The sequence below is a fragment of the Phyllobates terribilis genome, unplaced genomic scaffold (genome assembly GCF_046119375.1).
Source record: "Phyllobates terribilis strain yellow unplaced genomic scaffold, ASM4611937v1 Scaffold_9__5_contigs__length_417890890, whole genome shotgun sequence".
In the NCBI taxonomy this organism is placed as follows: Eukaryota; Metazoa; Chordata; class Amphibia; order Anura; family Dendrobatidae; genus Phyllobates; species Phyllobates terribilis.
In genome coordinates this window covers 121,647,292-121,674,801 of record NW_027362769.1, presented here as the reverse complement: position 1 = coordinate 121,674,801, position 27,510 = coordinate 121,647,292, and the positions used below count along the sequence as shown (strand labels likewise).

The window sequence follows — 27,510 nt, the reverse complement described above, 5'->3', positions numbered from 1 at the left end:
TTTGAAAAATAGAGGGGGTTGGACAAATCCTTTAGGTGAATGGGTATGCAAAGGAGAACTAGGAGGAGGCTAGTTATTTTGTATTATCTTTGTATTAAAATGATACTAACAATACTAATCAAACAATACATGGCAACTATCACTTTTTGTGAACCAAAATGAGCGAGTATGTTCTGTTAACCCTTTCGGCGAGCATGCTCGGGGGCTCGCCGAGTATCTTCAGCGTGCTCGGGTGTTATGTTGTAGTCACTCCGTGCTCATGATTTGCTAGTGTTTGACAGCTTTAATACATGTGAGGAATGCCTAAGAAACAGGCATTCCTCACATGTATTAAAGCTGTCAAATAGTCGCAAATTATGAGCATGGAGTGACTAAAACATAACACCCGAGCACGCTAAAGATACTCGGAAAACACCCGAGCATGCTTGTAAATCTCGAGTAATGAGCATGCTCGCTCATCACTAATTAAGAAGTATTAGAGAGGTAATCTTAAAAAAAAAATTATATTTTATGTTGTACATTACAATAAAACATAAACATTTTGGACATGTTAGCCTTAGTCATGTAATTTCACTTAATTAGTAACTACATGTTATTTTCCCCATAAATCAGTAGTACCAGTGAAGATGAAAAACTTTGTCTCCTGCACTGATCAATTACTCTTGGATCTGTCTACAAATCTGTCTGCAGTGAGGGATCAGATTACACCTGCTGATATAAACCTCTATGGAGAGGGGAGGAGTGAAGGAGTCATAGGAAAATAAAAGCAGAAAGGCACAATGTGAAAGTGCTGCGGTTTTTAAAAGGTAAGGGTATGTCCACACGTTAAGTGTTTGCTGCAGAAATTTCTGCACCATTTCTGGCAGGAAAAACGCAGCGGAAAAAACGTGCAATTTTTGCTTAATTTCTGCTGCGTTTTTTACTTGCATTTTTGGTGCAGATTTTTCCCCGCTCATTAGTATGGGCAAAAATGCTGAAAGAATTGACACGCTGCAGATCTAAATCTGCACCAAATCTGCAAGTTACAAATAAGCAATGTGTGCATGAGACTTCAGGATTTTCATTCACTTTGCTGCCATCAGGAAACCCTTCAGATTTTATGATAAATCTGCACTGAAAAAACGGAGCAAAAATGCAATGTGTGCACACAGGCTAATTGCAATTTCAATTAATTTTTCAGGATAAACTGCCATGTGTGTCTATATGAGAAATAACACCATTATTGGGCATTAAGTGACTTATTTCCTGCATCCTCACCAGTTTTCACCTCTCATGATTTATTTGTAATTTGCAATCCACTGGGAGCTGGGGGAAGGAGACAAGCTGCAGTGATCTCTTCAATAGACAGCACAGCACAGAGAGGGGAATTCCTGTTCTTCATTCATGTTTTAGCTAGGCGTGGATGTGCAGTACCTGGCCTTGATCACTATATACTTTACAGAGTATTGCAGCACTGCAACTGAGCACTTCTGGTCAGTGGCGGCATCGGCAACAGCTGGTCGGTGGGGGTGCTATGTGTCATACCCCCACTGGTCAGATATTTGATGACCTGTCCTATGGATAGGCCATCAATGTAAAACTCTCGGACAACCCCTTTAAGGAGAAATTACTTTTCTATTCTACTGCTGGTGGCATAGATAGGATGGGAGAGCCACATTATACACACAAGTGTTGTATGCAGCTCTCCTGCAGTCTCTGGAGGACAGACAGAACAAACACTATCTCTTCCCGTGGACTGTCACGGTTTCATCATTCCCTTTGACAGCTCAGACACCCCTATGGGATCTGGAGTGTTCTGAAGTGTCAGTATTTTCAGTGACAGCCCAGTCATCCAAGCTGATGCTGGGGCATGCTAGGCTGTCAGCATTTTGATTGATAGTCCTACTGCTCAATCTGGCCTAGCCTGTTGGTATTCCTCCAGGTGTCTCCCATCCTTGATTATTTGCTAGCTATTTAGCTGGCTAGCTGTGAGCAGACCATTGTCAGCTGTAGCTTTGCTCTGTTATGTGTGTGCTTTGCTCTGTGTCTGATTCACTGATCTTGTTGCCAGACCTAGGATTTGCTGTGACTATTCTTGTGTGTTATCCCTTTTGGTTTTGACGCTCTCTGACCTCAGATACCTGACCCTGGACTTGGCCTCTAACTATCAGTTTGTCTTATCCCCTTATCTTGATGTACCCTCCTGGCATTTGGAACCCGGACTGTTACTTGACCAAGCCTTTGCCTTGCCCCTCTGTGCTATAAGACCTCCTGGTATCTGACCTTGGACCTCCTGACTACTTTGTCTCACGGCTTGTCCGTGAGTAGTGACTCAGCGTCACACAGACCATATTAATCTTTGGATACTTTTCTGTTCATAAATGCTCATACTCTCTTTCTTTGCAGACAGTGTGACTCCATCCTTTATAGCAACTTACAATTAAAGTTTCCAAAATAAAAATGTAAGACCTTCCCTGTTGCTGCATTGGAAATATAACCTGCAGGCGCAAAACTAACATAGTTATAAAAGTAGGTAACATTTTAAAACTATACCTGATGGGGCGAGGAAAACTTGTTTTCATAAGTCAAACGATTGCCTTCAATGGAGAAACGGAAACCTTTTCTCTTAATACTGGTTTCAGATTCGGACTTTGGAAACTTTTCATCATCACCTTTCTCTTCGTCTCCCCCACGCTTCTTCTGTCTTATTTTGTTTTTCCGATCTTTGGCGCTTTTTGTACTCAGCTTGGAAACTTCTGATGAACTTTCTGAAAGGGGCCCAAAGCCGCCATCTTCACTATATTCCCTTGATAAATTTAGGGCTGCTGCTGCGGCGGCCTGATAGACGCAAACGATAGAAAGTTATGACAGTATATACCGCGTTAGGATGTAAATGGTACAGTGCCTGTAAAGCTGGAAGAAGTAACACTAGATTTGTGGTATATGACAATTATTAAAATTGAATCTTCAATGTTTTTCCCCATGTGACGGGTTTACCTTATAGTACAAGCAATGGGACTCTCAACGTTTGGGAACGTTGCATATTATTTTATTACCATATGAAAGTCACATTTGAATATACATCATGTACCTGAGCATCTTCTTGTTGCTTTTTAAGCTGTTCCAACATTTGCTGAAATTCGGCTTCCTTCTGCTCGGCTTCTTCTAGAGTTGCCTGGTTCTGCTCTTCATAAGCCATGGCAACAACGGCCAAGATCAAGTTGACTAGATAGAAGGATCCCAAGAAGATCACCAATACGAAGAAGATCATGTAGGTTTTCCCAGCAGCTCGTAGGGTCTGAAGTAGAAATTATATAGTTATTTCCCCTTATAAGCTACTCCCAACTTACAGTGCTAAAGAGATTGTCCATTTCGTACGTAGTTTTTAATTACTTTTTTTTAAACGGTTCAAAGGTCTTTTGATGGTAAGAAGGTCACAAGAAGTCCACTGCTGGAGCTCTGAGTGATCACATATGATCTGTTGGAGATCTTCACAGTAAGTGTTTAACTGCCATGCAGCGACCCCATAGTGGAAACTAAGCATTGCCCGGTCTATGGCCTGTCCATATAATGCACCCCAGGTCCTCCAAAGAGAGATGCTCTTTCTTATTGCTCTTTGTTCTTGCCAGTAATTTTGGGTACTTCTTCTACTGGTGTATTTAAATTTATAAACCAGACACCCCTTTTAAGGATTTTTTTGGAGCGCAATTAGGACCACAGAAATCACTCATTACTGTACGTTTTATATTATTTTTTTAAGTAGAAAAAAACTATTACTGACTATTATTTTTGTATGCAAATTGCCTCTTCAGAGAGAAAAAGGACTTGAACTCTATAGCGCCACCTATTGGAAGCAGCAATCCTAGTAGGAACCCTATATTCTAGAGAAGAGTGAATAAAATCAGAGGACCCTGGTCCAGTGACCGGGAGTCATGCAAACCACCTCCTATTTATGTGTCCTCTTTTGATTAGCCGGCCTGGCACGACGTTGATGATGCATTGATGACGTCACGCTAGGCTGGATAATCAACTGAGCAACTGCGGATGGGGTCAAGGAGGAAGCAGTTTGCAGGGCCTCTGTCCATCTTCCACGGACTACTGATGTGGCTGCTGGACTAGGATCCTGCAAATCGTTTGGCTCATTTACGCTATAACGTGCTAGTCTGAAAGATACAAGTTGGTCAGTATAAAAAATGGTGCATAGTGGAAAAACCAATAGGCCAAAAGTTAAATAGCAAATATTTTGTTGGGTTCACCTAGCATCTACCATCATAATTAGTCGTTTGTTAGATATATCTTTTCTTGTGTTTTATGATCAGTTCTGTTATTATAAGGTGTAATACACAAGAGTGTAAGGTATGGGGGCTGCAGTGGCGTGGCACCCGTCTACGTAAGCCCTTCTGCAACTTTTAATGTGTTCACTTTCCTAAATTGCACTTGGTAAGTGTTAAAGATTTTACACAGGAGCTTCAAGTTTTGCTTCCTGTAAAACACAAAACACTTTTAAAAACAAAATACCCACCAGTTGATATAAGTTTTCCCAGTAGTCTTGTGTCATCAGCCGAAATAAGGATAAGAAAGCCCAGCTGAATGTGTCAAAACTTGTATAACCGTAGTTAGGGTTTCTTCCGATTTTAATGCACACGTATCCTTCCGGGCACTGACTAAACACAGCAATAAAAAAGCATATCCATATGTAAGTATACAAAGAACAGCCAGGAAATACATATGGTAATATTATTATAATTCAGAGTCACCACAATCATGTAACAATATGTATTTTGTGCATTCATGATTTCTGGTAAGTTTGATTCATAGATAGTCACAAAATGAAAATGACACTTTTATAGGATTTCTATTGTATTTTATATTTGTCATAGATGCAGTTTCATAGTTTTAAGGTTGAAAGAATACAAAGTTATATTGTGATACCCCGTTAGCCAGAAAATTAGATGTAAATACTTTTATGCCCCAAGATGACAATCTCAGAGTGATAACTTTTTTGGCTAACCAGAAAAAAAAAAAATTCTTTCTGGTTAGCCAATAAAGGTATCACTCCGAGAATACTTTTGTCATTTTTGGCAATAAAAGTATTTACATAGAGGGTTGAAAGAAGACACAGGTCCATCGAGTTCAACATATATATAAAAACCCCATGAGACAGATGCTAATTGCCCCATATTAGGAGTATAGGCTGACATGGTAAAATCTTGTGCCAAATTACAACTGAATCTAAAATATCAGAATAATGGCCAAGATGACCATTGATATGAGTGTCATGCACTCATACAGCAACTAAATGACCAGACGATAGCAATGGTGTCCACCCCATAATGTGCACTCCACCAGAAATCCTTACACCACCTTAGACACTATTACGTTGTACAATACCTTAAATATCTAAGAGACATTACATTATAATATTGGGATAACACACTCCTCCATGGGCTCAGTGCCTGGTTACTAGCTTTGAAGGCAATTCAGGACTTCTGATGACGGGAGAATTGTGGGTCAACAGTGGTGAGGCCGATAACACCATCACCAAATGGTAATGTTGAAGGGGTTGTCCGGCCTTAGGCTACAAGGCTGCAGTCACATTATGTGACTGGAGACTTGTGAATCCACACATCATGTGTACTGTGTCCTGTGAAGATTCTCCGGTGCCGACCCTGGGAGTGGACGGTCATGCGACCGCAAGTGTGTGATTCACATACTTCCAGCTACATTCCGACTAGACGTGTCCAGCCACAATACACTTGCAAGTCTAGTCAGCACGTGACTGCATATATGCAAATACCATGCTTGCGGTCACGAACTCACTTCTGCTGACGCCGAGACCGGAGCGCTGTGAGGATTCACAAGTCTGCAGTCACACAGAGAGACTGCAGACTTGTAGCCTAAGGCAGGACAACCCCTTTAAGGATAGATATTCATGTAATAGACTGAATAAATACACATAGTAGCTGATTTCTGATCACTGTTTCTTTGTCCCAGTGTGCTTCTCCATGTGACACCTGGTTGCAGTCTGTTTCCCCTTATTGTCCATATATTATCAAATTTGATTTAACAACACAGATAGAAATTCAAGAAATTCAAACTCCCTGGGTCCAGCTCAGGTTGGGTACCACTTTTCAGGTCACATTGACAGCGTGTATCATGTCTATAGCCATACACTGAGCTCACTGTAGATGACACAAGCCTCTAGGCTCAGTGATCGACTGCAGTGGTGATGCTAACTGTCGTGACATCACCAATGCAGTCAAAACAAGACCCAAGCAGTGATGCAGAGCCTTTGCTGAATCCAGGTTGGGTGAGTTTCTCCCCTGTTTGTTATTTTAGGTATTTTAAAACATTTAAAATCCACTTTCCTGAAAGTAGAAAACCACATAAAGGATTTTTCTTGAGTTGGAAAAAATATAAAATTATGAAATAAGCAACCAGCTACTCACTGAGGAAGCGGACAGGACGTCCGCGAAACACATTGGAATGTGGCTTTTATTCAATAGATTTCTTACATCTATCCATCGGACACTGGATCATCATTGTATGTGGAGGAGCGCAGACATTTAGACACCTTTCTTCTTCTACATCGTTTCATTGATACATTTTGGAACCCTGCTAGGGTTGGTGTTATCTGCAGCTCTCCACATTAGCTCTTATATGTGTTGTGCATCATCACAACACGACAAGGTGAGAGTCTTTTCTATTATTTAACCATTATTTCACTGAGTAACAGCACTATTTGCGCCCCTATTCTATTTTGTTTTAAAGAGCCGTCACATGACTCAGAAGAGGAGCGGAACGCAGCTGGACCAACACTCCACTAACATTTACACAGGTTTAGAAATAAAAAATAATGAAGGTGCTTCTTTAACTTCAGTGCAACCACAAGGACTGTCAAGGATTGTTAGTGCAATGTTTCAAGACTCAACAGTAAAAATTATTGCAAAACAAAGTCTTACCCTGCATCTGAAGAGTTGCCACAGAGCAAAAAGTCCCTAAAACCTTCTAACCTGTATAAGTGAGCTGCAGAAACAGAAAAATGGAAAGGAGAAATTGAATTACTGTAATTCCATTGTGTGCAATTTATAGTTTAATTCCCAACTGATTATTAGGCTCTATCCTTAATCATTCTAAGATCAGGGCTCAGAGCTATCCTAAGAATACAAGGCAGTGATTTAAAGAAGCAATCCCCTCAAAGTTTTTATCCTCTTACTATATTGCAGTCATCATAATATATAGCACTGTGTACTTACAATTGCTCAATTTGCCTTTCTACTCTGTTAATTCTTCTCTATGTAGAAACAGGAAGTCTCTTTTCCCTGCATTTACCATTCCCCTCTTCAACTCCTATCCCAGCTGCTCTGCTCCTCCCGCTGCCAACGACCTTTTCAGTGACTCATGGAGGGAAAATTGACCTCCTGTTTCTACGTAGAGCTTAGAAGGATTCAGCTAGTCAGTTTTTAATCACGTGATGTCATAGACCTAATGGAAAAGAGAAGAATTAACTGGGTAGAAAGACAAAATGAGCAATTGTAAGTACACAGGGCTATATAATATGATGACTGCAATATACTGAGGATAAACATTTTGATGGGAGCGCTTCTTTAATATAGGGCAGTCTCCAAAGTTTCTCCTGCTCAGTGGGATTCCCATGCGCTGCACCTGTCCAGTCACTGAAAGAAAATCAGCTATAAGCTGCGATCCCTTCATTCTCAGGATCTGAGTGTCCCAGAGGTCTGAAAGTAATAGCATATTTTAGCACTCTATCACTTCACCGAATGAAAAACCCCTTTAAGGGTTACAATCAAAGCCACAAAAAATAATAGCAATAAAATACATGTTTAGAGTATATTTCTGGTACTCTGTCCTATTTGTAATAAATTATGATCAGTTTCTATGTATTAGCAGATTAAAACTGAATTAAGGATTTTAAGCCTTTCCATATTATGGCATATAGATTCCAAATACATTTATTCCCCCTTGAGACAAAGTTCTATGAAATAAAGAAGAGAGCTACTGATCAAGAGGACCATATATTACATGATAAATGAAACCATGGTGTAACTACAGCTATTCAACGTAATACAGCCTATAAAGCGGCAGTAGTAAAGTCATGGAAAAAACACATGTGACATAGTCCTTAGTGTCTATAGATGAATGTTTTGCTCGATTTTTAAATATATAATATGCTGATTAGCAAGTGAAAAGATGCGTTGTGTGCAACAGGTTGACAAGAACAAGGTTTCGCTCAGACGACAACGATGCAGCCGCATTGATGCAAACCAATCTTAGAAGCATCGAGGGTCCCAGTCTTGCGGCTGTAATATGCACAGTAGTGTAAATGTGGCCAAAGACTGAAACCGCCAGACTAAAGCTGAAACCGGGTAGGAGAGACTTCTGAATTTAGATAACAGATATAAATAAAATCCAGCAAGCAAATCCTTAAAAATGTAAATTTATTCAAACAATACATATCCAACACCTGGAAACAAAAATGAAAATGGCACACGCGTTTCAGAAAAGACAGTGTCAAAAACACATCTGGTATTTTCATATGTGTTAGATTTGGATTGTTGGGAGGTTTAATATATATGTTTGAATAAATTGTCATTTTTTAAGGATTCAATTGCTGGATTATTTTCCATATCTTTTGTTCGGAACCTGCAGGACTACAAAATTTCCACGCATTTGTGCATTCTGTTCACCCCTCCAACCCGATGTTTTAACCTTTCGAATAAAGTGTTCAAGTTTTAAAAGACGATGAGTGCAATTTTTTTCCTCTAATTTTTTATGTTATGCCACTGTTTTTTTCTAAACGCACCCAAAGTCTTCTGAAGGTCTGTTTTTTTTCTCGGCTTATGCTTTAGAGGAGTGAACAACGCATATTCCGAATCCGGAACCTAGGATAGGTTCATAAGCAGCATAAGCAGCAGCAATGCTAAGTCTCCCAAAGGGAGGATTCTTAAAATATTGGTCAACACTAATGTGAATTACTATCAAGATACAGTATTGGGAAATTTGTTCTCCAAGATCTGAAGCTATGAATGGGGAAAAGTCCTTGTCGAACATCAGCAAACTACAGATCACCATTTATGGTGGTCTATATAGTTTGTCTGTGGACCACAGGCTTCATATTATCATTAGAGGGTGGTTGTCATGATTGATCTTCAGGAGCATAACTATCCTCTGCCTACTTCCTGCTTGCCGGGGGGTGTGTGCTTCTTAATGAATGGCTTCACTCATCTGGCACCTAGTATATTAGTCAGGAGGCAGAAACCAGCAGCAAGGGCATTCAAGGGCATCTAACGGCTATGTGTAGACAAAAATTTTTTAAGCAGTCAAAAACAGTTTTTCTAGTGAAAACTGCTTCACGATATGCTCCTTCTTTGAAGAGCTTTTGGAGTTTTTAATTTTCTGAAGTGGTTTGGAAGAGTTTTTTGAAGAGTTTTGGAAGAGATTTTTTTTCTGAAGCATTTTTTGCAGCCTTTGATGGGATAATGCCTAGTTTGGTTTGGATTGCATCAGGCGGCGATTCAAAAGAGTGACATGCACTTACTTTTTCTTTCCCCACCATGGATTTTTCAAAATCTCTAGTGGAAAAAAACGCTCAAAACACTGAACATATGAACTGCAGCATGGACTTACAGCAGGAGTAAATAATAAGAATGTTTAAGCAATTTTTCAAAACCTGCTTCTAAAACATTTAAAAAAACTCTTTGAGCACATAGATTATAGGTATGTGCATATGTTCAACATTTTCAGCAGAAAAATCTGCAGCAAATACCGATGTGTTAGCAGGAAAAAACACTGCTTAAAATGCATGTGTTTTTACCTCGTTTTTTATTTGCATTTTTTCCTACACATTGGAATGGGTGAAAAACGTTCCAAAAACCCTGAAGGAATTGATATTCTACAGATTTGAAACTGCTTCAAATCTTCAAGAAAAAAATAAGCAACGTGTGCATGAAACTTCAGGAATCGCATTCACTTTGCTTGTACTACAAAATGCTTCACTTTTCGTGACAAAACTGAGCAGGAAAAAACGTGACAAAAACTTAGCAAATACGTAACATGTGCACATACCCAATTTATTGGAAGCCACCGGTTGTTGACCCATCTGAAAAATTCTGAGTTGATTTTAGCAAAATTAACTAATTACTAGTGTTGAGTGAACATGCTCGACATTGCTCGTTACTCGTACGAGCATCACGCTACTCGGGATGTTCGGCGAGCACCGAGCATTTCCGGGTTACTCGGGCGGGAGCTCGGGTCTCCGCCCTGCATGTTTGGCGCTCTTTACAGAGCCAATGAACATGCAAGGATTGCCAGCCAGTCACTGTAATGCCGCAGCCATGATGTTTGTGGGCATTACAGTGATTGGCTGGCCGCACAGCGTCACCTCGAGTATTTAAAACCGGGCGCCGCCATCTTGGACACAGTCGCTCCGCATCAGCCAGTGTAGGGTCAGTGCTAATGAGTTAGGGAGAGATATATAGTGCAAAATAGGTAGTGTAGGGTCTGTAAAGGCTGCCAAATCAAACAAACAGTCCTTCTCAGGACTAATATCCATCCCAGATATCAGGCAGGCAGGCAGGCAGGCTGTATAGGAGACGCAGTGGTTATACCAGCAAACGCTGCATTACAGTCCTGCATGCTCCTGTTGGTCAAATTGCTAGACTTATCACCCCGGTCTCAGGGGCCAGGAAAAATTATTTTGTTTTTCATCTAAATCCTGTATTTATTTTTTTTCCTCAGTTAGACTATACAAAAACGCATCTTATTAACCTTTTGGTATTTCCCCCCCCACAAAAAAGAATAAAAAAATTGAGTGTGTCTGTGACTGTTCAGACACCAATATATCTGTTTAAAAGAGTCTGGAATAGGCCAGAAAAATAGAACTGTGGTTTTGCAGTTCCACGGGTCAAATCTCTGTATTATCCTGTTTTTGGCATTTTTTGCCGTGAAAAAAAAACTGTAATAGTGTCTCCCTGACTGGTCAGACACCAATATATCTGTTTAAAAGAGTCTGGTGTACGCCACATAACTATAACTGTGGTTTTGCAGTTCCACGGGTCAAATCTCTGTATTATCCTTTTTTTTGGCATTTTTTGCCGTAAAAAAAACAGTAATAGTGTCTCCCTGACTGGTCAGATACCAATATATCTGTTTAAAAGAGTCTGGTGTACGCCACATAACTATAACTGTAGTTTTGCAGTTCCACGGGTCAAATCTCTGTATTATCCTGTTTATGGCATTTTTTGCCGTAAAAAAAACTGTAATAGTGTCTCCCTGACTGGTCAGACACCAATATATCTGTTTAAAAGAGTATGGTGTAGGCGAGAAAAATAGAACTGTGGTTTTGCAGTTCCACGGGTCAAATCTCTGTATTATCCTGTTTTTGGCATTTTTTGCCGTAAAAAAAACCTGTAATAGTGTCTCCCTGACTGGTCAGACACCAATATATCTCTTTATAAGAGTCTGGTGTACGCCACATAACTATAACTGTGGATTTGCAGTTCCACAGGTCAAATCTCTGTATTATCCTGTTTTTGGCATTTTTTGCCATAAAAAAAAACAGTAATAGTGTCTCCCTGACTGGTCAGCCACCAATACATCTGTTTAAAAGAGTCTGGTGTAGGCCAAAAAAATAGAACTGTGGTTTTGCAGTTCCACGGTTCAAATCTGTGTATTATCCTGTTTTTGGCATTTTTTGCCGTAAAAAAAAAAACTGTAATAGTGTATCCCTGACTGGTCAGACACCAATATATCTCTTTAAAAGAGTCTGGTGTACGCCACATAACTATAACTGTGGATTTGCAGTTCCACGGTTCAAATCTCTGTATTATCCTGTTTTTGGCATTTTTTGCCGTGTAAAAAAAAACAGTAATAGTGTCTCCCTGACTGGTCAGATACCAATATATCTGTTGAAAAGAGTCTGGTGTACGCCACATAACTATAACTGTGGTTTTGCAGTTCCACGGGTCAAATCTCTGTATTATCCTGTTTTTGGCATTTTTTGCCGTAAAAAAAACAGTAATAGTGTCTCCCTGACTGGTCAGACACCAATATATCTGTTTAAAAGAGTATGGTGTAGGCGAGAAAAATAGAACTGTTGTTTTGCAGTTCCACGGGTCAAATCTCAGTATTATCCTGTTTTTGGCATTTTTTGCCGTAAAAAAAAACTGTAATAGTGTCTCCCTGACTGGTCAGACACCAATATATCTCTTTAAAAGAGTCTGGTGTACGCCACATAACTATAACTGTGGATTTGCAGTTCCACGGGTCAAATCTCTGTATTATCCTGTTTTCGGCATTTTTTGCCGTAAAAAAAAAAAACAGTAATAGTTTCTCCCTGACTGGTCAGTCACCAATATATCTGTTTAAAAGAGTCTGGCGTAGGCCAGAAAAATAGAACTGTGGTTTTGCAGTTCCACGGTTCAAATCTCTGTATTATCCTGTTTTTGGCATTTTTTGCCGTAAAAAAAAAACTGTAATAGTGTCTCCCTGACTGGTCAGACACCAATATATCTCTTTAAAGGAGTCTGGTGTGCGCCACATAACTATAACTGTGGTTTTGCAGTTCCACGGGTCAAATCTCTGTATTATCCTGTTTTTGGCATTTTTTGCCGTAAAAAAAAACAGTAATAGTGTCTCCCTGACTGGTCAGATACCAATATATCTGTTTAAAAGAGTCTGGTGTACGCCACATAACTATAACTGTGGTTTTGCAGTTCCACGGGTCAAATCTCTGTATTATCCTGTTTTTGGCATTTTTTGCCGTAAAAAAAAACTGTAATAGTGTCTCCCTGACTGGTCAGACACCAATATATCTGTTTAAAAGAGTATGGTGTAGGCCAGAAAAATAGAACTGTGGTTTTGCAGTTCCACGGGTCAAATCTCTGTATTATCCTGTTTTTGGCATTTTTTGCCGTAAAAAAAAAAACTGTAATAGTGTCTCCCTGACTGGTCAGACACCAATATATCTGTTTAAAAGAGTCTGGTGTATGCCACATAACTATAACTGTGGTTTTGCAGTTCCACGGGTCAAATCTCTGTATTATCCTGCTTTTGGCATTTTTTGCCGTAAAAAAAACTGTAATAGTGTCTCCCTGACTGGCCAGACACCAATATATCTGTTTAAAAGAGTATGGTGTAGGCCAGAAAAATAGAACTGTGGTTTTGCAGTTCCACGGGTCAAATCTCAGTATTATCCTGTTTTTGGCATTTTTTGCCGTAAAAAAAAACTGTAATAGTGTCTCCCTGACTGGTCAGACACCAATATATCTCTTTAAAAGAGTCTGGTGTACGCCACATAACTATAACTGTGGATTTGCAGTTCCACGGGTCAAATCTCTGTATTATCCTGTTTTTGGCATTTTTTGCCATAAAAAAAAAAAACAGTAATAGTGTCTCCCTGACTGGTCAGTCACCAATATATCTGTTTAAAAGAGTCTGGTGTAGGCCAGAAAAAAAGAACTGTGGTTTTGCAGTTCCACGGTTCAAATCTCTGTATTATCCTGTTTTTGGCATTTTTTGCCGTAAAAGAAAAAAAAACTGTAATAGTGTCTCCCTGACTGGTCAGACACCAATATATCTCTTTAAAAGAGTCTGGTGTACGCCACATAACTATAACTGTGGTTTTGCAGTTCCACGGATCAAATCTCTGTATTATCCTGTTTTTGGCATTTTTTGCCGTGAAAAAAAACAGTAATAGTGTCTCCCTGACTGGTCAGACACCAATATATCTGTTTAAAAGAGTCTGGTGTACGCCACATAACTATAACTGTGGTTTTGCAGTTCCACGGGTCAAATCTCTGTATTATCCTGCTTTTGGCATTTTTTGCCGTAAAAAACTGTAATAGTGTCTCCCTGACTGGTCAAACACCAATATATCTGTTTAAAAGAGTCTGGTGTACGCCACATAACTATATCTGTGGTTTTGCAGTTCCACGGGTCAAATCTCTGTATTATCCACTTTTGGGTCTTTTTTACATAAAAACAGTTTGAGTGTGTCGCTGACTGTTCAGCCCCAAATATATCTATTTAAAAAAGTCTGGTATACGCCAGTAAATTAGAACTGTGGTTTTGCAGTTCCACGGTTCAAATCTCTGTATTATCCAGCTTTTGGCCTGTTTTACGTAAAAAAAACAGTAATAGTGTCTCCCTGTCTGTTCAGTCACAAATATATATGTTTAAAAGATTCTGGTGTAGGCCAGACAAATAGAACTGTGGTTTTCCTCTTCCACGGTTCTAATCTCCTTTTTATTACCCTTTTTCCATTGATAGTGCGAGTGTAAGCTATTTTACTTCATTTACAATGGGCAAGGCGCGTGGCAAGGGACGTGGAACTGGACGTTCTGGTGATGGTGCGTGTAGAGGATGGGGCCGTGGTCAAGGTGAAAATGTGCCACAACCAACAGCCACATCTTCTCGCTCCCACTTCTTGACCGAATTACTAGGGAAGCTCACTACAACACCAGTATTGTGAACTGATCAGTGTGAACAGGTTATTAATTGGATAGCAGATAATACTTCCAGTTACCTGGGCACCACCACCTCCGGTCTGTCTTCCACACGGTCAAGTTTTAGTAGCCGTGAGTCTCGACCGCATACTCCTCCTCACCCTGATGCTCCTTCCTCCCACCATGCCGAGTGTCGTCAGACAGCAACTGATCCCACACTTGGACACTCTGAAGAGTTGTTCACTGGTCCATTTCCATATTTGTGCCCCTCGCCTGCTCCGCTTGAAGTGGTGGAAGAGGAGATCCCATGTAGCGATGCCCAAATATTTGAACAGCCACGGCCACAGGAAGTCGAAGCTGGCAATTTGTCACAAGAGGTGGACGATGACGAGACACAATTGCCACGAAGTGAGGCGGAGGATCGTGGTGCGCAAGTGGAAGAGGAGGAGGTGGTGGATGATCTAGTAACTGACCCAACGTGACAGGAGGACACGCAGAGTGAGGCCAGCAGCACACAGGTGGAGGGAGGCAGAGTACCCCAACAGGCAGTAGGAAGCAGTGTGGTGGCCGCACACAGAAGGCGGGCAACAGTTCCCCGTAACACCAACATGAGGGATGCTGCCAGTACAACCGGTAGGTCTTCCAGAGTCTGGAATTTTTTTTTTAAAGACTCTGCTGATAACCCCAAAAAGGCCATTTGTACCACCTGCCATGCCAGCATCAGCAGGGGTGACAAAACTACCAGCCTGACCACCACCAGCATGATCAGGCACATGGCAGCAAAGCACCTGACTTTGTGGGGCGAACCCCAGGATCCACGACCAGTGTCAGCGGGTGTCACCACTGCTTCTTCCGCTGTTGTGCGTGTGATAGAACCCCCTGTTGTGCGTGCAAGGCAATCCCCTGTCCATACTGCATGCAAAGATGCCCCCTCCTCTCAGTCTTCACTTGTTATGGCAGTTTCTCAAGAAACAGCATCAACGTCCATGTCCACATCCCACCACAGCGTTCAATTGTCCATATCCCAGACCTTTGAATGAAAGCGCAAATTCGCAGCCAATGCCCCACAGGCCACAGTCCTAAATTCGCACATTTCACGACTGCTTGCGTTGGAAATGCTGCCTTTTAGGCTGGTGGAGACGGAATCCTTCCGCAATCTTATGGCGGTGGCCGTCCCTCGGTACTCGGTCCCCAGCCGACACTATTTTGCCCGGTGTGCCATCCCCGCACTACACAAGCACGTGTCCCAAAACATCTGCCTTGCCCTCAACAACGCAGTTACTGGGAGTGTCCACCTGAAAACGAACACGTGGACAAGTGCTTGTGGCCAGGGATGGTACATCTCCCTGACGGCACACTGGGTAAACATAGTGGAAGCCAGGACCCAGTCGGACCTTGGGACGGAACACATCCTCCCCACACCGAGGATTGCGGGCCCTATGTCAGTCAGAGTTGCCCCCACAGTGTACAGCTCCTGCGCTTCATCCTCCTCCTCCTCCTCATGTTCAGCCTCCATCTCAGATATCACCACATCAGTTACAAGCTGGAAGCACTGCAGTACTGCCTCCGCCAAGCGGCAACAGGCTGTGCTGAAACTCATAAGCTTAGGTGATAAACCTCACACTGCTTGTGAGTTGTGGACAGCTGTGAAAGAGCAGGCAGATCTGTGGCTGAGACCGCTGAACCTACATCCAGGCATGGTCATGTGTGACAATGGCCGTAACCTGGTGGCGGCTCTGAGGCGAGGCGAGATCACACACGTACCATGCCTGGCTCATGTGCTTAACCTCGTGGTTCAGCGGTTTCTTAAATCGTACCCAGAGTTGCCAGATCTGCTCGTGAAAGTACGCCGCCTGTCTGCTCATTTTCGCAAGTCGACTACAGCTTCCGCCGCCCTTGGTGTGTTGCAGCAGCTTTTGCAGCTTCCGGCACACCGACTGGTGAGTGATGTCCCCACACGTTGGAACTCTACCCTCCACATGTTGCAAAGGATTTGTGAGCAGAATAGAGCAGTTGTGGAGTACCAGCTGCAACAAGGCCGTCGATATTCAGGTCAGACTCCACACATAAGACCTCAGGAGTGGACCTGGATGTCTGACATATGTACCATCCTGACAAACTTTGAGGAGTCCACCAAGATGGTGAGTGACGATGACGCCATCATTAGCGTCAGCATCCCACTTGTCTGTCTTTTGCAACACTCTCTGCAGAGAATTAAAGAGGAGGCATTGCAGCTAGAGTATGATGAGATGGATCAAGAAGCCGTAGCGGGCGATTACACACAGCCCAGCCTCATCTCATCCCAACGTGCATTTGGGGACAATGAGGGAGAGGAGGAGGAGGAGGAGGAAGAACAGGAGCTGGTATCATGCGCTGTAGACGGTAGTACCTGTACAACTGTCATACCGTCGATTCAGCGTGGGTGGCCTGAGGACAGGGGGGAGGAGGAGGAGGAGAGCATGGTCAGTCGTCATCTTGGTGAGGACACAGAAGTCTTGCCCGTTACCAGTATGACACGCATGGCTGACTTTATGTTACGCTGCCTTAACCGTGACCCTCTTGTTGTCAAAATGTTGAGTGACTGTCATTACTGGTTGGTGACACTTTTAGACCCCCGCTACAAGGAGAACTTTCACTCTCTTATTCCTGAGGTGGAGAGGTCTACAAAAATGGGGCAGTACCAGAAGGCCCTTGCTGCAGAACTGTTAAAAAAATTCCCATCTGAACACGCTAGCAGCAGAGGTCACAGTTCGTTGCCCAACCAAGGCGTACAGGCGAGAGAGACGCAACTCCAATCCAGCAGAGGCAGGGGAACACTGTCAACGTTCTGGGACAGTTTTCTGAGACCCGCCCAGCTTACAGGCCCTGAGGCGCGGGGTACTCTCACAAGGAGTGGAAAGTTTCAAAAGAAGGTGAGGGAGTACCTTGCCGACCGTACCAGCGTCCTCCGTGATTCTTCTGTGCCTTTTAATTTTTGGGTATCCAAGCAGGACACTTGGAATGAACTCGCTCTGTAAACTTTGGAGGTCCTGGCCTGCCCTGCCGCTAGCGTGTTATCGGAAAGTGTTTTTAGTGCCGCTCGGGGAATTATAACAGATAAGCGCACTCGCCTGTCAACTGACAATGCTGTCAAGCTGACCCTTATCAAAATGAACAAGGGCTGGATTGGGCAAGACTTCTCATCACCACCAAATGACAGCAGAGTAACATAAAGTCAAATCCACTGTGTTATTTCGGGAGGTATATTCCCATGCACCGCTTCACACCCACACATGGGTATACGCTTCCTCATTTCGGCTGTATTTTGCTCTTCTCTTTATCCTCAGCCTCCACCACCACTATACCACCAGGGTTACCATGGTCCGTGTTGCCAGCATTGCAAGTTCCTCCGTCCTAATTTTTGGCAGCCTTTGCTTAGAAGGCTTGGGCAAAGACTATGGGAGACCCACTCCCCAATAATTGGAATAATGTTTTTAATATGCTGTACTGCATGGCTCTTGTAAGGGGCATTAAAACCGTCTTGTTAAGCTACTGCGACCTCCACCACTTTCCCCAGGGGCATTAAAACCGTCTTGTTAAGCTACTGCGACCTCCTCCATTCTTCCAAGGGGCATTAAAACCGTCTTGTTAAGCTACTGCGACCTCCATGTCTCTTCCAAGGGGCATTATAACCGTCTTCTTAAGCTACTGCGACCTCCATGTCTCTTCCAAGGGGCATTAAAACGGTCTTGTTAAGCTACTGCGACCTCCAAGTCTCTTCCAAGGGGCATTAAAACCGTCTTGTTAAGCTACTGTGACCTCCACGTCTCTTCCAAGGGGCATTAAAACTGTCTTGTTAAGCTACTGCGACCTCCACTACTTTTTCAAGGGGCATTGATATTGTCTTTTTATTCCACTGTGACCTCCACGTCTCTTCCAAGGGCCATTAAAACCGTCTTGTTAAGCTACTGCGACCTCCACCACTTCTCCAAGGGGCATTAAAACCGTCTTGTTAAGCTACTGCGACCTCCACCATTCTTCCAAGGGGCATTAAAACCGTCTCGTTAAGCTACTGCAACCTCCACGTCTCTTCCAAGGGGCATTAAAACCATCTTGTTAAGCTCTTGCAACCTCCACTTTTCTTCCAAGGGGCATTTAAACCGTCTTGTTAAGCTACTGCAACCTCCACGTCTCTTCCAAGGGGCATTAAAACCATCTTGTTAAGCTACTGTGACCTCCACGTCTCTTCCAAGGGGCATTAAAACCGTCTTGTTAAGCTACTGCGACCTCCACCACTTTTTCAAGGGGCATTGATATTGTCTTTTTATTCCACTGCGACCTCCACGTCTCTTCCAAGGGCCATTAAAACCGTCTTGTTAAGCTACTGCGACCTCCACCACTTCTCCAAGGGGCATTAAAACCGTCTTGTTAAGCTACTGCGACCTCCACCATTCTTCCAAGGGGCATTAAAACAGTCTTGTTAAGCTACTGCAACCTCCACGTCTCTTCCAAGGGGCATTAAAACCATCTTGTTAAGCTACTGCAACCTCCACGTATCTTCCAAGGGGCATTAAGACTGTCTTGTTAAGCTACTGCGACCTCCACCATTCTTCCAAGGGGCATTAAAACCATCTTGTTAAGCTACTGAAACCTCCACGTCTCTTCCAAGGGGTATTAAAACTGTCTTGTTAAGCTACTGCAACCTCCACGTCTCTTCCAAGGGGCATTAAAACCATCTTGTTAAGCTACTGCAACCTCCACCACTTTTTCAAGGGGCATTGATATTGTCTTTTTATTCCACTGTGACCTCCACGTCTCTCCCAAGGGGCATTAAAACCGTCTTGTTAAGCTACTGTGACCTCCACCACTTCTCCAAGGGGCATTAAAACCGTCTTGTTAAGCTACTGCAACCTCCAAGTCTCTTCCAAGGGGCATTTAAACCGTCTTGTTAAGCTACTGCAACCTCCACCATTCTTCCAAGGGGCATTAAAACCGTCTTGTTAAGCTACTGCGACCTCCACCACTTTTCCCAGGGGCATTGATATTGTCTTTTTATTCCACTGCGATCTCCACCATTCTTCCAAGGGGCATTAAAACCATCTTGTTAAGCTACTGCAACCTCCATGTCTCTTCCAAGGGGCATTAAAACTGTGTTGTTAAGCTACTGCGACCTCCACCATTCTTCCAAGGGGCATTAAAACCATCTTGTTAAGCTACTGCAACCTCCACGTCTCTTCCAAGGGGCATTAAAACTGTCTTGTTAAGCTACTGCAACCTCCACGTCTCTTCCAAGGGGCATTAAAACCTTCTTGTTAAGCTACTGCAACCTCCACCACTTTTTCAAGGGGCATGGATATTGCCTTTTTATTCCACTGTGACCTCCACGTCTCTTCCAAGGGGCATTAAAACCGTTTTGTTAAGCTACTGCGACCTCCACCACTTCTCCAAGGGGCATTAAAACCGTCTTGTTAAGCTACTGCAACCTCCACGTCTCTTCCAAGGGGCATTTAAACCATCTTGTTAAGCTACTGCAACCTCCACCATTCTTCCAAGGGGCATTAAAACCGTCTTGTTAAGCTACTGCAACCTCCACCACTTTTTCAAGGGGCATTGATATTGTCTTTTTATTCCACTGCGACATCCACGTCTCTTCCAAGGGCCATGAAAACCGGCTTGTTAAGCTACTGCAACCCCCACGTCTCTTCCAATGGGCATTTAAACCGTCTTGTTAAGCTACTGCAACCTCCACTTCTCTTCCAAGGGGCATTAAAGCCATCTTGTAAAGCTATTGCGACCTCCACCACTTTTTCAAGGGGCATTGATATTGTCTTTTAATTCCACTGCGACCTCCACGTCTCTTCCAAGGGCCATTAAAACCATCTTGTTAAGCTACTGCGACCTCCACCACTTCTCCAAGGGGCATTAAAACCGTCTTGTTAAGCCACTGCGACCTCCACCATTCTTCCAAGGGGCATTAAAACCGTCTTGTTAAGCTACTGCGACCTCCACCACTTTTCCCAGGGGCATTGATATTGTCTTTTTATTCCACTGCGATCTCCACCATTCTTCCAAGGGGCATTAAAACCATCTTGTTAAGCTACTGCAACCTCCACGTCTCTTCCAAAGGGCATTAAAACTGTCTTGTTAAGCTACTGCGACCTCCACCATTCTTCCAAGGGGCATTAAAACCATCTTGTTAAGCTACTGCAACCTCCACGTCTCTTCCAAGGGGCATTAAAACTGTCTTGTTAAGCTACTGCAACCTCCACGTCTCTTCCAAGGGGCATTAAAACCGTCTTGTTAAGCTACTGCAACCTCCACCACTTTTTCACGGGGCATTGATATTGTCTTTTTATTCCACTGTGACCTCCACGTCTCTTCCAAGGGGCATTAAAACCGTTTTGTTAAGCTACTGCGACCTCCACCACTTCTCCAAGGGGCATTAAAACCGTCTTGTTAAGCTACTGCAACCTCCACGTGTCTTCCAAGGGGCATTTAAACCGTCTTGTTAAGCTACTGCAACCTCCACCATTCTTCCAAGGGGCATTAAAACCGTCTTGTTAAGCTACTGCAACCTCCACCACTTTTTCAAGGGGCATTGATATTGTCTTTTTATTCCACTGCGACATCCACGTCTCTTCCAAGGGCCATGAAAACCGGCTTGTTAAGCTACTGCAACCCCCACGTCTCTTCCAATGGGCATTTAAACCGTCTTGTTAAGCTACTGCAACCTCCACTTCTCTTCCAAGGGGCATTAAAGCCATCTTGTAAAGCTATTGCGACCTCCACCACTTTTTCAAGGAGCATTGATATTGTCTTTTAATTCCACTGCGACCTCCACGTCTCTTCCAAGGGCCATTAAAACCATCTTGTTAAGCTACTGCGTCCTCCACCACTTCTCCAAGGGGCATTAAAGCCGTCTTGTTAAGCTACTGCGACCTCCACCATTCTTCCAAGGGGCATTAAAACCATCTTGTTAAGCTACTGCAACCTCCACGTCTCTTCCAAGGGGCATTAAAACAGTCTTGTTAAGCTACTGCGACCACCACCACTTTCCCCAGGGGCATTAAAACCGTCTTTTTAAAGTACTGCGACCTCCACCATTCTTCCAAGGGGCATTAAAACTGTCTTGTTAAGCTACTGCGACCTCCACCACTTTTCCAAGGGGCATTGATATTGTCTTTTTATTCTACTGCGACCTCCACCATTCTTCCAACGGGCATTGCATTTCCTCCTAATTTTAGTCAGCTTTTGCTTTTCAATGCATAGGTGAACACTAAGGGAGACCCACTCCCGAATAATGGGTAGAAGGTTTTTAGTATGCTGTAATCCTCGTCTGTTTCAAGGGGCATTGCAGTTCCTCATAATTTTTGGAAAGCCTTCCATACACTGCTTAGGCCAACAGTGCACAGGAGACCCAGTTGCTATAAATGGAAAAAATGGTTTAATTAAGGCCCTCTGACTTCCATGTCACTTCCAAGGGGCATTGGAGTGCCTAAAATTTTTTGTTAGGCATTGCACTCACTGCATGCCATATAACTGTGTAGCAGAACCGCTCCTTTTCGTACAGAAACATATCCTACAAGACATGTGTGGTTGACTGCCCTGATATTGATGTAAATGGTCCCTGTTCCTCCTGCTCTTTCTCCTTTGCCACCACCTCATCCATCATTCATCACCTGCAGCTTTGTTTTAACCATAGAACTGGGATAGTAGCAGGAAAACATCCAGCAATCCTCGGAGAAGGTAGGATATGTGCCAAAACGCTGACCACCTCAGGCCTAGCCGCTACTACATACATGCGCTTGCATTCCAAGAAAACAAAGCAGACGCTAACCTCTATCATCATCATCATGCTCCTCACCTTGGCACTCTCAACTCCCCTGATGGAGAAGCCAGGGCCCACCGGAGGAGTCTGGTTCTCTGGTGGGCTCGTCCAATGCTGCCCTAAAGCAGGCCTGGCTAAGAAAAGTGTGGGGGAGCTTTCAAGGAGAAATAGGGGCGGCTGGGGACCGTGTGTGGACACCCGCCCGCGAGGCGGCTGGGGACCGAGTATGGTCACCCGGCCGCCCCCTGGCGGCTGGGAACTGAGCGTGGACACCCGGCCGCTGGGCGGCTGGGGACTGAGTATGGATACCTCGCTGCCGAAGCAGCCATGAGGTAGTGGCCAGCTTCGGCCTCCTCCAAACTAAAAGGCCCCATTTCAAGTGCAAGCTAGCAGTATGGTATTGCAGCCTGGGGGTGGGTGGGTGGCAGGTTGCACACTTACGCTTGCATTCCAAGAAAACAAAGTAGATGCTAACTTCTATCATCATCATCATGCTCCTCACCTTGGCACTCTCAACTCCCCTGATGGAGAAGCCAGGGCCCACCGGAGGAGTCTGGTTCTCTGGTGGGCTCGTCCAATGCTGCCCAAAAGCAGGCCAGGCTAAGAAAAGTGTGGGGGAAGTTTGAAGGAGAAATAGGGGCGGCTGGGGACCGTTTATAGACACCCGACCTCCCCCAGGCGGCTGGGCACCGTGCATGGACACCCGGCCGCAGGGCGGCTGGGGACCGAGTATGGACACCCGGCCGCCCCCTGGCAGCTGGGGACCGAGTGAGAACACCCGGCCGCCGGGCGGCTGGGGACTGAGTATGGATACCTCGCTGCCGAAGCAGCCATGAGGTAGTGGCCAGCTTCGGCCTCCTCCAAACTAAAAGGCCCCATTTCAAGTGCAAGCTAGCAGTATGGTATTGCAGCCTGGGGGTGGGTGGGTGGCAGGTTGCATACTTGCGCTTGCATTGCAAGGAATGGGGGAGGTACAATTGTACACTGCCCTGGGACAAGGACTTGCACGGGGATAGTTGCAAGTCTGCATCTTCTGATGCGGAAAGGATCACTTCTGATGGGCACACTTTTAGAAAGTGACCTGGGAGTCAGAGATGCTTCCAGGGGCTTCCCCATGCTGTTCCCATGTCTTTTCAGCACTGTATGCATGTGTCACACAGCACATGGCCAGATAAGATTGTAAAATGTTAAAATTACATTTCCTGGTGAATGCATTTGTCACGGTTGAAAGCAATACAAAAGTGCAAAAACGCATAAAAAATGCTACTTGTGAGCATAGCCCAAGGTGTGGAGGAGTATTTTTGTTCTTGGTTATTTATTTTACCTTATACACAAGTCTTTACCCTGGAAAGAAAGTTCCTTAACATATTTCACAGGAAAACCGTTTCAGTTTCGTTTTTGAACGTTTTATTGTGAGCCCGTTAAAGTGGCTTAATACCTCTGACCACGTTGTTGACAGCAGTGACCTGGGGGTCAGAAATGCTTCCTGGGGCGATCCACATGCTGTCCCCATGTCTTTTGAGCACTCTCACTATCGTTTTGGGCACTTTTTAGGCTTTCTACAGACTGCTGGGGGTGCCGCCGCAAAAATGCTGGGGTCTCCCATAGACTAACATTGGGCTTGTTGCTCGGGTCGAGCACCCGAGTATCACGGTGAACTTGGCCCGAGCTTCGAGCACCTGAGCATTTTAGTGCTCACTCAACACTACTAATTACCAGTTTTAAAAAATTTATTACAAATTTTAATTTCCAGATTTCCGATCTACTCCCGTATCCCACGTTCACCATACCACAACAAAGTCAACGAGAAATTATTCATTAGCTTACTTTCGTCTTCAACGTATTCCTGCCAGTTGAACTCTGGAAAGGTACTGTTGAAGAATGTGCTGTTTGCGTCCATTGTGCCATTGATATAGGAAGTTATATTGATTCCGTGATTATTGTATAGCGGCGGCCAAAGTAAACATTTATTCCTTAGGTGTCCCATAAATAGCTGCAGTCCTATTAGTGCAAAGACACTCAGACAAAACACTGTGAGAATCATCACATCCGAAAGCTTCTTAACCGACTGGATCAGGGCCCCCACAATGGTCTTCAATCCTAAGATCAGAACCACATCATTGCGTTTTTTCCATATGAACACCATCACATAAGTTACATTATAATAAGAATACAGTGAATTATTTGCATGCAGAAGCCAGGACAAACACTTCCACATTGACAGAAAGCAGATAACACAATGGACAGCCTGAAGCTGATGGAAAACAGTGAAATGAGTTGAAGAGACGTGGACAAATTTGTGACTTCTTGTGCCTCACAGAGGGTGATGCACTTTACGAAACGTCAGCTTGTGAAATAAATGGGGCTCTTTTTTTTGGAGGAGTAGTGGTATTATGAAAGGGGATGTTCCCTTTAAAGGGTTATTCTCATCTTCATACATGGATTGATGGATAGTGCTTGTAAAAACAGGCATTTTTGCAATTTACCTCCTATTAAAATTTGCAAACGTTCTTGAGATATAAACATTTTTCTTTTGTTTACAAATTATTGCCTAGGAGACCGACCACCGCTGCTGTCTTGCTTGTGAGCACTGATGAGATTTTAAGGTAACACCTATTCTGGCCAGGATCAAAACAGTTCTTACAAGCGCGGTAGAAATGAGCTCGTAAGCGCTGTGCATGTCCTGCTGTCTAGTAGCGGTGGTCGGTCTCCAAGGCAGTAAGCTGTAAACAAAAGGAAAGATAAGTGTTAATATCTCAAGAACGGCTGAAAATTTCAATAAGAAGTAAAGGGCAAAACTACTTGTAATTACAAGCACTATCCAACAATTTATCCATTTATGAAGATGGGACTAACTCTTTAATGCGAATTTGCATATATTACTCTTTTAGTTTATGTCGCATCATGTTATTTTAAAAGAAAACTCTTTTGAAAATACAAGTTGCTTCTGATGTCTTTAAACAACCATTTCATAACATTCACAAATAATATTTCTAATAATATCTATCTGTTTATCTATCTATCTAGGAATGTTAGCATGTCAACATATATTTAATAATTTTCTGCTAAACCTACCGAATTTGGCATAACCGGCTACCCATCTAATGTGAATTAGGTGTCTCTTCTCTTCCCATACTGAATAAGTTAGTTGGAAGAGAAATATTTTTTTTCCTTGGGCAAGGTAAGCAAAAGTCAGAGATTTCTGGCAGTGGCTAACTCCTTTCTTCAAATTAGGAATACATGCACATTCAGTCAAGCTGAGCGTACATGTGCATGGGTGCCTGGAAGCAATGTTTGCGTGGGTTTCTTCCGGGTTCTCCGATTTCCTCCCACACTCCAAAGACATACTGATAGGGAATGTAGATTCTGAGCCCCAATGGGGACAGCGCCGATAATGTCTGTAAAGTGCTGTGGAATTAATGGCGCTATATAAGTGAATAAAATAAATAAATAAAATAATAGCTGTATGATGACAGCCATCTAAAGTGTAAGGACAAATTCATACATTCAGTATTTTGTCAGCTTTTATATCAGTGTTTGTAAGCCCAAACCAGGAGTGGGTGAAAAATACAGAAGTGGTGACATGTTTCTATTATACTTTTCCTCCGATTGTTCCACTCCTGATTTTGGCTTTCGAATACTGATGAAGAACTTCAACATATAAAAGTGCAAGACAAAATTATAATAAAAAGATAAATTTTAATAATACATAAAAAGGCAATTAAACATACAATAATATCGAGATATCACAGGTAGATAAAAAGAAACGGGGACACCTGGTAACCTGACTGGTTGAGAACAATAGGGGTAAAATTGTAGTATAAACATATACATAAGCATGTGCATAAGTGTGTGCATATGTTTGAAAATTAAGGCAAGGGGTGGCAAAAAGATCCAGTCCAAGTGTTATGGGGACGGTTGCAAACAACTTTATTAATAATGGAAAGCAACTGAACCCGGGGTCCGCGATGCAGCCCAGAAGACTGCGGCCGAACACCTTCCGTGTAAGAAGGCAAAACAACCAACTAATATATAAATCCCTCCAGTGTTACTGCACACCGGGATGGGAAAAGGGATTCGCACTATCTTCGTTAACTGCACGAGAGATGTGCGACAAATAACGTAGCCGTAGCCCTGTTGACAGCACAGAGGCTGCGCAGCAGGCGCTAGGAAGTGTGTGTGCCTCACGCCAGCGTATACGTGCTCCCAGCCGGTGTGCGAACGGACTGCGGAGTAACTCTCCACGTGGCCAACAGGCGGTGCCAGGAATACGGAGTCCGCAGTCTGCTCAGGGTGTATAGCAACCCCCTTGCCGGAGCCAGACTGTCAAACGGAACTACTAAACTCCCTCCAGCTAAACCTGCCTGTCTGAAGTTAGAACAGCAAGAGAGCACGTGGAGCCCAAACAGACAAGCGTCCATACATGAACACAACCTTAGCTCAATGATCAGAGCGCACCGCCATGTTTGTAGGCGGGTTATTTAAAGACTAAGCCCTGCCCACCATCGCATTATTGGTCGCACTACTGATGATGTCACCCGTGGCCAATCAGGCGGTGCAGGTCACCGGATCAGCTGACACCAAACCACCAATCACGGTCCGCCATGTCACGGGCATGCTCAGTGCAGTGCATCCTGGACTTAGGCTGTAGTAGCCCTGTTCCCCTCCGCAACCTATGCTTAACACTACTAGGAACAAAGACCCAAGAGACAACTTGTACATCTTGTGCACTAGTTAGGCATTGAGATCGATGGTGATGCTGAGCAGAGTCTGCCTAGGCTGGACCAGAATGGGAGACCACAGAATCCACTGATGATTCTGACCCAATTTCAGATCCAGCACATGCCTGATGCCTAACACCAAGTATGTCCACCAAGGCAACATATGCACACACAGGTGATAGAATTAATAAATACTAAGACCTGTGCCAGTCAGGAGTAAAATCACCCAGGGACCCACCACACACAACATGCATTTTGCATATAGAAATGCTTCATCCAGTAGTCACTTGCCTTTATATGGGTATTAGTATTTAAAATATCATATGTGCATATGATGTCTTAGAGGGCATAAGTGGACTGCTACTTTTTTCCACTTCTTGCCTTAGTTTCCAAACATATGCACACACTTATTCACATGCTTATATACAGTCATGGCCGAAAGTGTTGGCACCATTGAAATTGTTCCAGAAAATGAAGTATTTCTCCCAGAATACTTGCCTCCTGTGCGTTTGAACGAGCATCACATGCTTGAAACAAA

The 27,510-nt window shown here is 43.5% G+C and overlaps 1 protein-coding gene across 3 annotated transcripts in view; it reads right to left on the bottom strand.

The window, feature by feature from the left end:
* LOC141161749 (sodium channel protein type 2 subunit alpha-like) overlaps window positions 1-27,510 on the bottom strand; it is a 313,242-nt gene that overhangs the window by 109,604 nt on the left and 176,128 nt on the right. For all 3 annotated transcript variants that reach the window (XM_073647018.1, XM_073647017.1, XM_073647019.1), the window contains 5 exons: window positions 24,079-24,351; window positions 6,942-7,005; window positions 4,502-4,643; window positions 3,071-3,277; window positions 2,533-2,817 (listed from right to left, as the gene is read on the bottom strand). In XM_073647018.1, coding sequence (XP_073503119.1) covers window positions 2,533-2,817; window positions 3,071-3,277; window positions 4,502-4,643; window positions 6,942-7,005; window positions 24,079-24,351 — 971 coding nt within the window. The remainder of the gene's footprint in view (window positions 1-2,532; window positions 2,818-3,070; window positions 3,278-4,501; window positions 4,644-6,941; window positions 7,006-24,078; window positions 24,352-27,510) is intronic.